This window comes from Aegilops tauschii, chromosome 1 (genome assembly GCF_002575655.3).
Source record: "Aegilops tauschii subsp. strangulata cultivar AL8/78 chromosome 1, Aet v6.0, whole genome shotgun sequence".
Lineage (NCBI taxonomy): Eukaryota > Viridiplantae > Streptophyta > Magnoliopsida > Poales > Poaceae > Aegilops > Aegilops tauschii.
The window spans coordinates 465743071-465756599 of record NC_053035.3 but is presented as its reverse complement, the minus strand read 5'-3'; the positions used below and the strand labels follow the sequence as shown (position 1 = coordinate 465756599).

The 13529-nt window shown below is 43.7% G+C and overlaps 1 protein-coding gene across 1 annotated transcript; it reads left to right on the top strand.

Annotated features, from left to right (window-relative positions):
• The first annotated feature begins 7746 nt into the window (after nucleotides 1-7746).
• Nucleotides 7747-10431, top strand: LOC109734300 (uncharacterized). The gene is made up of 3 exons (XM_040390633.3): nucleotides 7747-8045; nucleotides 8144-9267; nucleotides 10046-10431. The coding sequence occupies exon 2, from the start codon at nucleotides 8331-8333 to the stop codon at nucleotides 9249-9251; it is 921 nt and encodes a 306-aa protein (XP_040246567.1). The 5' UTR covers nucleotides 7747-8045; nucleotides 8144-8330; the 3' UTR covers nucleotides 9252-9267; nucleotides 10046-10431.
• Nucleotides 10432-13529: the final 3098 nt, after the last annotated feature.

The window sequence follows — 13529 nt, the reverse complement described above, 5'->3', positions numbered from 1 at the left end:
ACTCCATAGACATGCGGCACTCACCGACTTTGGCACTTAACCAACGACGACGTCAAAATAGAAAGAAGATTATGAAAAGTTGGACTTGTAAGAGAATAGTCATATTACTAACAATAGATGTAGATCTTGAGCATATCGAAAGATTAAATAGTAATTTGTAACAGGAATGCAATAGCTTTTTGGGGTGGAAATGAAAAAAATTCTATACAACAATTCATTTTCAATATTTTTCACTATTATCAGATCATCTTTTTACATATAAGTGAATAATTTTCACATATGATATGATTGTAATATTAGTCAAGACGTGTGTTACACGTGCACGCTTACTAGTATGAGTAAATATTGCTGATGTATTCAGAGCCTCATAGGAGGACGCTGACGATGGCGCGCATGGTTAGCCCAGAGGCCAGCTCAATGTCGCAGCCTATGGCTTGGGCCAACAAAGCCTCCGCTGGCAGCGAACGGGGCACCACATCGGTGTTAGCACGCAGGTCTCTTGCAGCAACATGCTTGGCCGCGGCCGACATCCAGCAATAGGTAAGCTGGGAGAACAGGAGCGTTCTCATAGCTCAGCGATTATTGGCCGTCGGATCGTTTACTTGATGCGTTTGAAGCCGTCGGATCTCGCTCTGGGAAGATATGGGCCATAGGATCGAAGTGAAAACACTGCTACAATGAATAGTTACCGTCTCGTGGTAAAAATCTCGTGCCACCGCGCGTAATTCCTGTCCCCTGCCGAGGGCATTTTCGTAATTTCGCTGTGGGGGTATAAAAGCCCAATGCCCATAGGGTTTCTCCCCAATCGTCTTCCTCCCTCTTCCTGTTCACGGAGGGGGAGCCGCCGCCGCCCCTTCCCCTTGCAAAGCTCGCGATCTTCCTCTCTTCCTCGCCCCCTTCGCACCGCCAGCCGCCGGCCCGCCGACTCCTTCACCTCCGGGAAGCACCGCCTTGTTTGCTCCTGTTCGGCGGCGGCCGTGGTCGACCTCGAGCCCGGGCGCCGCGTCGCGTTGTTGAGCACGGCTGCGGCCCGAAGCGGCAGGGGTAGAGGCGCAGGGCGAGGAGCGCCCGCCTGAGGCGCTCGATGTGGCTCCCCCGTCACTCCTCCTTCGAGGCTGACTGCAGGTGCTCCCCCATGGCCCCTCCTTCTCCTCCATCGCTTGGCAGGGCTCGGCTGCAGTTCTACTCCAGGCCCTCTCTCTCTCTTTGACTGCTACTGCATCCATCATCTAGGAACCGCTACTCTTGTATAATATTTTTCGTTTTATTTGTTATCTCCCGGTGCTCATCTAGGTCTTCCGTTGCCATTTGATTTGTTGCTGTTCTAGGGTTAGGATTTGCTATTGGATTGGTGACTACCATGAGCTGATAACATGTTAGGTTACTATGATCTCGCGTCCCTGTTGATCGCGGTTGCTTTGCTGATTCTGACATATGGATGTTGCTGTCCCAAAGTTGAATTTGAAGATACTAGGGGCTGGAATAGCATATGGTCCATGGTCTCTTAAACTGCAATGATTCTGATTATCTCATTACCTGATTGATATGAATGAATGGTCAATTATGTAGTTTTTTATGGTGTTGGGATGTGCGTTAGATGCATCCTCCCAAGTGCCGGGAGGATACCATGCTGCATGCTCGTTCCTGGATGCAACACCGGAGTGAGTGGCGGGTCGAGGTGGTCATAGCCGACCGCGCGCTCGCCGGCGCCACCCGTGGGTGCTCCCCCTTGGATACGTGCTTTCTTACATCTCCTGACACACCGTCCTCGTCCGCCGGTGTGCAGGTCCGTTCTTCTTCTTACTCTAGCAGCAGACACTGGAGTAGTTATGCATCTATGATTTTCCGTTGCTTCTGCACCATTGTGTGTTCCATTAGTAGCTTGTGTATGGTATTATAATTAGTTCACACCATTGGTTAATTTTAACTTGAGAGGGGCCAGTAGATTATTGTATTATTGGTCCCAAAGATCTAAGATTGATTGAGTTGCTCTTTATATTATATTAACTTCAGTTCCTTTATATTCCAAAAGAAAAGGCATCGAGTAGCAATAAAACGTATGACCTATATGGCACATCCACTGATTTCTTTAATTTGTTGCTCACTTAGCTTGATGTGCTTAACCTGCTCTTGTGATTAACCACATGAAGCAATGAAGGTGATGTGGATCCTAAGCCCCAATTTATATGTTCTGATTCTGAGTTTACATCTGGCTACATGTCAGGTAATAGAAATAAATTTTAGTTGCTTTATGCCTCAATGTTGTTCATACCATGTTCTTAAGATGAGTACAATTATCAATCTCCATGATATCAAAATCTGTACCTCTTCCTGATTTAGATTCAGTTTAGCTATTTACCATGATTCGATATATTCATCTTATGGATTAAAAAAATCCTGTTTTTAGGTGAGAGGGAGAGGTTCAAGATGAAGGATGAGATTTCTATTTGATGTTGGGATAGAGCAGGACAATCCATTGCATAGTTGTTCGCTTACAACAAGTTGATTACGAGTCTATTCGGGTGCATAGTCGTTCGATGCTTGCATGGTGTACATCTGAATAATGTTTTTGCTTACATATGGGTCCTTCTATTGTTTTTTTTGGTTGACCAATGTGTAGGTCTGATCCAGTGACAACGACAACAGCGCAGGGTGCATGAGAAGGCCTACATATTTCTGAAAAGAGCACGATGTTGCCATCGACGGGAGAAGCGCATGCTGCTGCTCATGCGGCTACTCCATCAGGGTCACCCATTGCCCGACCGTTGTCCTCACGCTGCGCGTGCACTCAGGTCCTACATCCCAGGTTCCTATATCTCACATGCACACATACGCACACAGTTCTGATCCCCCTTTTTTGCTTATGCATACAGCAAACAAACGAAGTTGTCGATGCATTGAGAGCTTCGTGTCGCGTCCACCTGTTGGTGGTGCTAATGTGAGGATTTCAATGTCTCCCTCACTCTATGTGCATGTATCTTTCTCGGTCCCAGTCCCCTTTTTGCTATTAGTTCATCCATGTCATGATCACTAAGGTTATTCTTTGTTTTGTAGTTGCGGATTGCTATGGAGAATGAATGCCCTGATTAATTAGTATTTAGATGTATTATCCCAGACCTCAGATGGATTAGTTTTGAGGTACTTTTTTGAGTTAGAGATTTGTCAATCCATGCATATGTTAACATTTAGATGAAATGATGAGAGAAGAGGGTTAAAATAGATTCAGTTATCTTGGAGTTGACTTGATTTTCATGTAGTAGCATGTTGCGGCGTGTTTCTCGGTTCTTAACACTTGGTGTGGGTCATTTGATTTATGGTCTTGATGAGTGGATCAATCTGGTGTTAGTTTGGGTCGCTGGTTGGGTGTGGTATATTGTGTTTTCCGTTCATTTGGATAGTGTCCCCTTGCAGCTTCAGGTTGTCGATGCTTTCTTCAAGGCTCCTTTAGTTTGTGTGGTTCAATGAGATTGGGATTTAGATATCATCTTTGCATAGTCGGTCGATTATCTTTTATTCAGCTTCATTGTTGAGCTCTCTAAAGTGGATCTATGAGCCCTTGGGTTAGCTCTCTGAAATGCCTACACACATGTTTGGGGTTCCTGTTCTTCCTTCTCTGGGTCTGTGTATAATGCATCCTTGTGTTTTTCTATGGCAGTTGACAATTTCATATTAATGTTGGTACTTCCTGATGTATATTACTGCAACATCTGATGTTCCTGTTTATGTGTTTTTTTTTCTCTGGCTTGACATTCTGTTTGCTTTGTTCTTTTAGGTTCATAACCAGTTCAGTGGTCGCCTTGCTGCTCTGTGCGCTATTGGCTGCTGCCTTTGCTATTTGGTCCATAAGTTTAATGATGTGGTCATCCAGTTTTGATGTAAAGAAGATTGGTGGCATTTTGTGTTGTCCACTACTAGCAGGGTTGCTTAGTGGATCGTCTTTGGGGTCAGCTAGAGCAGTTTTTGTGGTCATGGCATGCTATTAGTCTTAAGTCTATATACAATCTTTTTTTATCAATTATGGTAGGGAAAATCCCTACTGTTTGTCATTTTCTTATTTATAATTAGAGGTCAAATAGGTACATGGTTTAAGTGATACAACCAAGTGAATTACAAAAGTTCAGTAAGTACATTGTCAATCCAAGATAACATACCGTCTTTCAGACTAGGCTTAGCCCTAATCATGGTCATATGGAAGGTTCTGATGAATCTGTATACAGTCTTGTGGGTCGGATAATTCACAAGCTTGATTATGGGCTTCTGTTGCTGAATTTGGTCGCTCTAGATTATTCCGGTCCACTCTTCTGATGAGTCTATATACATAGTTGCTTCAGAATCTGTTAATTCACTATTTTTTGTTTGACTCTCTTTTATAAAACCGGTATAGATTTTATTGAGAAAGTAATTGACCGCAATTTAATTCTTTTCTGAAGTTCATATTCTTGTGGAAAAATGGTAACTAAATGCCTACAAGAGTATAATGGATGGCTCACAATCTGAAGGGAGTTGTTGCCAACTAACTGTAAAAACTTTAAACCAAGTGTGGGAACACACATTATATATCCATGACAGTTTTTTTGTTTGGGTACCTACTTATAGGATTTGTGATATACATGGTGTTGCAATGTGTTACAGAAGTACATGAATTTTATTTTTTCAAGGTATGCTCTGCTATTAAACATTTTGAGGGATTTGGTCTTTGTTTCTTATGGAAGATAGGTTTATTTATTGTTAATTTTTTAAGGTATGCTCTGCTATTACACATGCTGAGACTGATGTAGATTGTATAATCGTCTAATCTACCGATCAAATGTAGTTATGATATTTCTTGTTGTTCTTCTCAGATGGAATGCGTTCAACTAACCGCTCTATGACGTGGATTGGGTGTCCAGACTGCGTGCGTGCGTGTATCTTGCCTGTGGCATTATCGTGGTGGTCTTGAAACTGGCTCTATCAAGCTTATACGCTCTGATCTGCTTATATATGTAGATTTGCAGGTACCTATGTTAAGCTAAATCTCCTATGAACGTGCAATTTATTATCGACATAATATTGACATGCTTATATATGAACACACGCATGCATACTTACTTATCTATATATTCATTCCTTTTAAGATTGTTATTCATTTTGGTTTGCCCATCGCTTCTATCGGCAAAGCGTCGCAAGCCGCGCTTTCCTACTTGGAAAAGAACTTCCATTTGTGCATAGTTTCTGGGTGTGGTTTGGCTGATATGTATTTTTAAGCATACTGCTGCTTGCATAAATATAACCCATTCAAAGTATTGTTAGGTCACCTTCAGCTTTTGTAATTTTATTATCATATACATTGCTTTCAAATCAGGAGATACACCGACCTCCATTTTACATAAATAATCGTGATTATTCTTGTACCATGTGGCGTTTGCAGACACAAGCTAAAAGGCGTTTATTGCTCGGTTTTCTTACTTTAATCTTGATAGTTATGTTTAAATTAATTGTTGTTCTCTAAAACCTTACCCATGATGTTTTGGTTTCGCAGGAAGTACGTCAGGTTGGCAATATCAAGGAGCTCACGGCAATTCAGGAGAAGATTCTAATTATTTAGTCAATAGATTAGCACGCATGAAATCATTTTTTTTGTGATTTTGCCTTCTAATTTAGTTGTCCCGATAATATATGTTCCTGTCAATATAATTTACTTTGCTTAATTTTCTGGTGGAGGTTACTGTGCTTGTTTTTTTATCCTGTAAATCGCACTTGCCAGGCACAATGAAAAACCAAATTTGCAAATAGATGAGATTTAAACAGTGTGGTGACCCGTCTTGCATATAACTGGACAAAATCTCAACACACCGAAGTCATATGTTTTTCCAACCGTTTATCATTTCTTGTGGCTTACTGTTTGGCAGGCAATGTCTGGCAAGCCGTGCCCCCTTTTCGCCTTACTGCTCTGCATTGAAGTTTCTTTTTTTGCCTTACTGCTCTGCATCGAAGTTTCTTGGATTTAGGATCCTTAACTTTTGTAGCTCCACAAGACTTATAGTTGGCTTCATGTATATCTTATGATCATGCCAACCACCTTATGTATGCCAGATAAACCAACTACTATATTACATACAAACTTTACTATCCTCTAAACAATCATTGTTTTGATACATGTTTACAAGATGCCGAGATCATCTCCATTACAATCTCAATGTCCTCCTTATTTGGCCCGCCGTTCGGCGGGCAACGCGCGGCAAGCCGTGCCCCCTATCTAGTAGTTTGGAGAATGGCAGAGATAAAAGGGAAGATAGAGGGGAGACCAAGGAACCATCCATCAAAGAGGCAAACCTTTCGTTGTTTTGAGGAGGATCCAGAGAAGGTGGAAAAGATTGGGAAAGGTTGTTTTCTTCTTTTTTTAGGGGAAAAAAGAAATGGTCTGTTCACACCCGAGTATCATGCCGTGGGGAATACATGGGTGTGATGTGGCCGTTTTGCTTATGTGTGCATGTTGCATGTTAAGATACTCAATAGTGGGGATGAACTTCTTAGGTATATGGGATATGTTTGAGAGTTTCAAAATTAAGCGACGCTACGCGTCCATCGGCGGATAATATAAAAAGATCGACTGCCTCCGTGACCATTGGATGAAGCTGCGGATGGCCGTTCAATCTACCTACGTGATGAGTCATCTTTGCAATAAGTGTGTTGTTGCAGTATTTTTTGCAAAATAAGTCTTGTCACATAATGTTTTCGCAACGGACATTTTGTTGCAGAATTTTTTTCACAACAAACATTTTGTTGCAGAATTATTTTTATGAGTTTTTCTACAACATAGGTCTTGTTGCAGAATTTTTCGCAACAAAGGTCTTGTTGCAGAATCATTTTTACGAGATTTTTTATGCCGCAACGAGCCTTGCAACATACCCTTTGTTGCAAAAACAAATATCTTCTATCTTCTTCGGCGACGACACCGTCGTCCACGATGGCCGGAGCTTGGGCCGTGGATAATCTGAGAAGCAGATTGACACGCTATTCTCCATGGCTAGAACTTGGCCCGTGGATGATTTGGGAAGCAGATGGACACCGCCGTTCGCCATGGATGATTTGGGAAGCATATCGATACTGCCATTCGCCATGGCTGGAGCTTGACTCATGGATGATTTGGAAAGCAGATCGACACCGCGGTTCATCATGGCTGGAGCTTGACCCGTGGATGATTTGGAAAGCAGATCGACACCACAGTTCGCCATGGTTGGAGCTTGGGCCGTGGATGATTTGGGAAGCAGTTTGAAACCGCCGCCCGCCATGGCTGGAGCTTGGGCCATGGATGATTTCGGAAGCAGATTGAAGGGTGGAAGTGCTTGAGCATCGTAGGGGAGAGAGACGAGATCGAAGGCGAGAAAACGGGAGAGTAGATGCCAGATTCGTTGAGGGGTTCGAACAATTGATTTATGTTTCTGCAACATCATTGCCCCACACATGTGGTCGCTGCGAGAGGCAATTGGTGCGTGGTCCCATGGGGCACATGGCGCAACCAGGAGGCGGCGGATGGAGTAAAGAAAATCAGTCGGGTGAATAATAGTGTTTTCCTTCAAAATTAGGAAATTTTTATTTTCTATAAACATCTATATGTTTCTTTATTTTTTAGGGTGAAATAAAAAACCATACTAATTTCATCAAGAACATTTTCTATAAACTATTTTTATTTTTTAGGGGTGAAATAAATAAACATCTTCTCGAATCTGTTTGCTTGGGCCTAAATGGTCTTCAAGTGGGTGGGTAAGGCAACATCAGCCCACCGTCTAGCGTCCTTGAAGCCTAACCCCAGAATCCCATTCTTCTCCAGTCCCTTCGTCGGCAGAGGATCCTAGGTCGGCGGCGCCGCCACCGGCCACCGCTCGCTACCTCCGTCGCGGGCGCGGCAGATCCTGCCGCCAGATCGCCGTTCCCACTTCATCTCGTTCGCGGCACGGCACTGCCGGCTTATCTTGACTATCTGGCTCGTCGGAAGGTCGCCGCCGCCGTGCCGTGCCGATCTGCCGCGGCGGAAGGTCACCGCCGCCGCTTCCTCCTCGTATCAGGTACGCAAAGAGAAGCAGGCATAATCCACCGTCGCAACCTTCCTTCATCTTCTTCCCGCATCTCTTGACCATTTCTCCATTAAATCTGCGTGCCTCAGGTCTCACTCTGCTGCTCGAGATGCGGACGGTGGCTAGCCTGACCGACGACCTCCTTGTCGAGATCCTCTCCCGTCTCCCCGTCAAGTCGCTCCGCCGCTGCATGTGCGTCTCCAGGACCTGGCAGGGCGTCATCTCGCACCCGCAGAACCAAAGGCAGCTGCCGCAGACCCTCGAGGTTTCTTCTACATGCCCGAGAGCAAGCCCGCGCCAGCTCCCTGTTTCACCGACGTCATCGGGACAGTCCGCCCTCTGGTCTCTCCCCTCTCCGATTTCCTGCCCCAACACCAGAGCATCTTCCTGCTGTCCTGCTGCAACGGCCTCCTCCTCTGCCGCTGCTGGGAAGGCCAGGATGACTTCCATTACGTCGTGTGCAATCTGGCGACGGAGGAGTGGGTCCGGTTGCCTGACTCCGTCAATGCCGGCACCGACTGCATGGCACGTCTGGCTTTTGACCCCGCCGTGTTGGATCACTTCCATGTGTTCGAGTTCTCCGAGGGTCATGAAATTCGCCAGGCCGGAATGGAGGTATATTCCTCTAAAACAGGAGGATGGGTTCATAAGGAGAATGGATGGATTGATACGGAAGATGATGAAGCATTTGTTTACCTTGTTGGTCATCACTCTGGAGATGTGTTTCTTAACGGCTGTCTGCATTTTGTTGCCATGGATCCGGGTATAGTAGCTGCGGTGGACACTGAGGGGAAAACATGGAGGAACATACCTGTCCCTGCTGTTGGCTCTATTCCTCTCATTCAGAAGTCTCAGGGTTGTTTGCATTTCGCCACTTTTGTTAAAACAGATGGTATGGTTCTGTTGGTAGTTTTTGTTCTTGAGAACTACCGCGGTCAAGAATGGATATTGAAGCATAGCACCGATGCTTCATATATATTTGGAGAGGGAGAGATTGATCTTATACTGGGCTTTCAGTGGGTTGCAATGCATCCAGACTGTAACGTGATCTTCTTAACTGTGGGCTGGGATAATACATTGGTCTCTTATGATATGGATCATCACAAAGTTCAAGAGATCTGTGATCTTGGAAGAGACGACAGCCCGCGATATCTGCCATATGTGCCATTGTACTCAGAGTTACAAACTCTGCACTAGTGACATAAAAATCGAGGTTGGTGCCTATTAGATATGTGCTAGCTTGTGGAGCATATGGCAGTGATCAAATTATGCTTGTGATTATCAACTCTGGGAAGGAGAAATTAGAAATGAGAGTGCCCCTTTTTATTTCTAAGAATAATAATTTAGAAGCAAACAATATCGGGTCCATTATTACTGAACTTGGAATTTAGTTGCCAAAACATCAACTTGGTTATTCAGTCTAGGAGTTGTACTACAAATCAACTTGCTGGCCTTGCCTTCAATACTCTCTACTCTTTAGAGATAGTTATTTGGAAGGATGCAAATATGGGTAATTGGGTAGTTAACTTCAATGATGGCAGCGATTCTTGTCTTGTCAAGTAAGTAGTACTCCCTCCGTCACAAAATTCTTGTCTTAGATTTGTCTAGATACTGATGTATCTAATACTAAAACGTGACTTGATACATCCATATCTAGACAAATTTAAGACAAGAATTTTGGGACGGAGGGAGTATATGCTAGTGTATTGGCTTACTAGCTGAAAGGGCAAAGTTGTGAATTATCTCTTGCATGTATCTTGGCTCAGGTGTACTCCATATAATACCACTGTTAGTTTTGTTGTTGAGGGTAGGTAGCTGAGGAAACAAAATACTTATGCTGTTCTTTGGTTTACATTTCATTTACCTTTCCCGCATTTTTAACCTGTTTTAGAGCAAATTATCTTGTTCTTAGTTTAAAATCCCAATTCCACCCCGATTTCTTGCAGTAAATCACCTGAGACCTGACAGTTGTCTGTTGTTTTATTCATTAGGAGCCAGGTCTTGAGGAAAGTGCTTTTCTTCATTAGGAGGTGGAGACCCTTGTACAAGGACTGGATGATACCTAAGACGGAAGAGTTGGCTACAGTACCCTTGAGGTTGGATTCAGGGTGACAGCATCAGTAAGGTTATGGGGCGCTTGCGTGGTTACTGTTGGTATGCTCCTGGGGACAAACACATTTGCATGTGATAGTTAATCTCTTGTTGGCAGATAAATAAGTCGTGAGGAGGATGATCGTATGCATGTTTCTTTCTTTTGTATTTACAATTTTCTTCACTTCACCGAATCTGTCAAACAACATGTTTTTTTCCCTTAATAGTATGTTATCTGATGGTGCAATGTGGAGCGTTCTGGTAATGCTGTGAAATATCTCTTCAGTACATGAGCTGTCCTAATGAGCTCGTTTTGTGGTATCAATTCATCTTTGAGCTGCCCTAATATATTGCAATTTCATTGAAATGGGATCTTTTTCCTACAATTGTTTTACCTCTGTTCTACACATCACATGTAAAAGTCGACTTTTCTTTCTTCTTTCTTCTTTCTTTCTTTTGACACATTGTGGTTATTGAGTCATCAAATGTTCATGTGAGAGAAAGGAGGCGGGAGGTGAGGAGCAATGGTGGTGGCCTTGATGTGGCTATCGGAGAGCATGGAGATGTCATGTGCCCAAGGTGACCAGGGAGGGGCATATGAAGGAATCATATAACAAGGCTTCCGTGAATAGCCACGTCGGTGAAGATCGCCTGTCATGACCTGGCTAGTTTAAGCTGAACTTTGTGCTAGAAATTCAGAATTTTTTCAGAGCAATTCTACTTGAAAGAGAAATGGAATGGTGAAAAGTAAACTGAAAAAGAAAGTGTCGTTGTCGGATGTTGAACAACGATGCATGTCAGTCTGGGAGACGTCTGATCCATGATCAACGGCTGAGAGTCAGCCTGATGGATCGAACTTAGTAAACTCCACTTGAATATACTTAGGGCCTCTTCGATTCGTAGGATTCTAAAATGCGGGAATAGGAAAAACATAGGGTTGAAATGTCATGCTCATTTCAATCCTATAGGATTTTGGGTTGTTTGATTGCATTGCAATCATAGAAAAAACAAAGGATTCTTTCAAAGAGGTTTGAGTGGATACTAGAAATCCTATGTGAAGTAGTACAAAGAAATCCTTAGGAAAAATTCATGTAGGGATTCAGTCATATGTATCAAACAACCAACATAGGGATAATTCCTAAGGATTCTAATCCTCTAAATTTCCTATAAAAATCTTTTGAATCAAAGGAGCCCTTAAAGAAAAACAACTAACTTTGTGTAAAGGTACCAGTTCTTCAGTTAAAAAAAACAAGGTACCAGTCCTTTGACGAGTGTGTGCGACGAGGCAACATAGCGTACTTTATGGCCTTTTTCTCAAAAATAAAAATGAACGTGTTTGTTGGTGTAGTTTGCGTGTTTTGAAATATGGATTTTTGTATATATTGTATTAGTTGACAGTTTATAATTTGCGCTAATACGGAAAGATGCTTAGTGTGAATGGAAGCTGCTCCTCGTTAACTCTGCAATAGAAGAGGGGGAAGAGAATACAGCAAGTGGTTGCAGGGTAAGCGTTTTACGGCAACAATGGCAGGTTCGACACACGGTTCACCGACCTCTCGACTAAACAAAAGAGCAGCGTGCTTGGAACCGAGGCAATTTTGGACTAAATTAAAGTAGCTTCTGAACTTAAGAACAGAGTACACTGCAAAGCTTTTTTTCAGGTTCAGGCATCAAAGAAATGCAAGAGGGGTTTCTGAACAGTGGTTGCAGAAACAAAAATAAATTCTTGGCAAGGAAGGCGATCCAAGATCGTAGCATGGATGGCATGTAGCCATTTCCAGGAGCAGCATTGAACCAAATAATTTCTGAGAAGATTGTTTGGGCATGATATCCTAACCTCTCTACTTGCAGACTCCAAAGAACAGACCAGCATGTTTGGTTGGTAAGTTTTCAATTGTCAGCCTGCTTGGTCGTCCAATAATCTAGTCCTTGTGATCAATGCTGAAGATTGTTGTCTAAATATTGGTGCCTGATGAGATCTTCGGGATCTCTCTTTTGCCCGAAAATCAAGACCTAGAGACAGGTCATTTGCAGCAACAATGCTGCAGGTAGGCAACTTCCCTGAAGCTTCTCAGTTTTGTGGTCCAGTGCTCCTGGGTATAGGAAACACTTATGCGGCATGAGGAATTTATTATAGCTGGATATATCTTAGGCAAACTGACTTACCAAGTACAAAAATTTCCCCCAAAACACTTGTGACAATGCTGCCAATTTTCTGAGTAAAGATTACTGATGTAATTCAGGAGTCACAATTGGTACTACATGTAGACTTTTATTTGGTTGTGCGCACATAGCCATTTGAAATTTTAACAGAGACACATACACACCTCTGGGCCTCACCAGGATTTTTTTTTTTCGAAAAGGGGGACTCCCCGGCCTCTGCATCAGAACGATGCATACGGCCAAAAGGGGGACTCCCCGGCCTCACCGGGATATTTAAGTGTGCAAATTTGAAAATGCACACCCTTGACATGGCCTTGTGTGCGAAGCCATTCAGATAAGTGATCAAATCGAATGAAGCAAGAGCAAAATCCCCCAAATTAAGCAATTAGATTGGTAGTCAGAGACTCATATTCGCGCTTCACCGGCATATGTAGATAAAACGAAATGCCAGGGTAACCTTCTTTTCTTGTGATCATTCACTTGTGCTGATAGAGCAAATACACAAGTAGTAGTATTCCAACACCTGGCACATCAGTACATGTACAACCTTGCCATTGCAGGACTTAGGAGCACCATACCACACAGAAACTTCCATCCGAACCAACCGTCAGCAACATCTATCTGAACCTCTGAACTACCCTATGTCATGTACTAGTGCTAGTATGTACCCACGCACCAAAGAATCTGTCAAGCCTAATAAGCTAGAAAGAAGAAGAATTGGATCAAGAGCAGAGGAGCATGACGACGCATCGGCGGATGATGTAGAGCCTGGCCTTGTGCTCCCTCAGCATCCTGCTCAGCCCTCCTGATCCTCCTGACCCCTTGTGCTTGCTGCCATGGCTCTTCACCTTGTGCTCCATCTCGAGCTTGCTTTCTCGGTTGCTCCTGAACAACAGGAGGAGGCTGATTGAGCTAGGTGAGCAGGAAGGCTCTCTCTTCTTGGTTCTTGCACTGCTAGTACTGGATGAAATGGATGGATCCGTGATCTGTGGCCAGGTCAAGCGAGTGTCAAGCGCTTATATAGCAGGGAAATGGCCGAACATGGGAGAGAGACCACACTCCCACATCATCTTTCCACTTGCGCTTATAATAAACCTGATGAGACATTGGGCAGAGAGATGGGGATGCCCCTTGTAGGAAGCGAGGAGCTGCCTCTACCTCCACGGGCACATGCTGCAGCGGTAGCCACGCCCAAGTTGCAGCGGATTCCGATGACGCTCC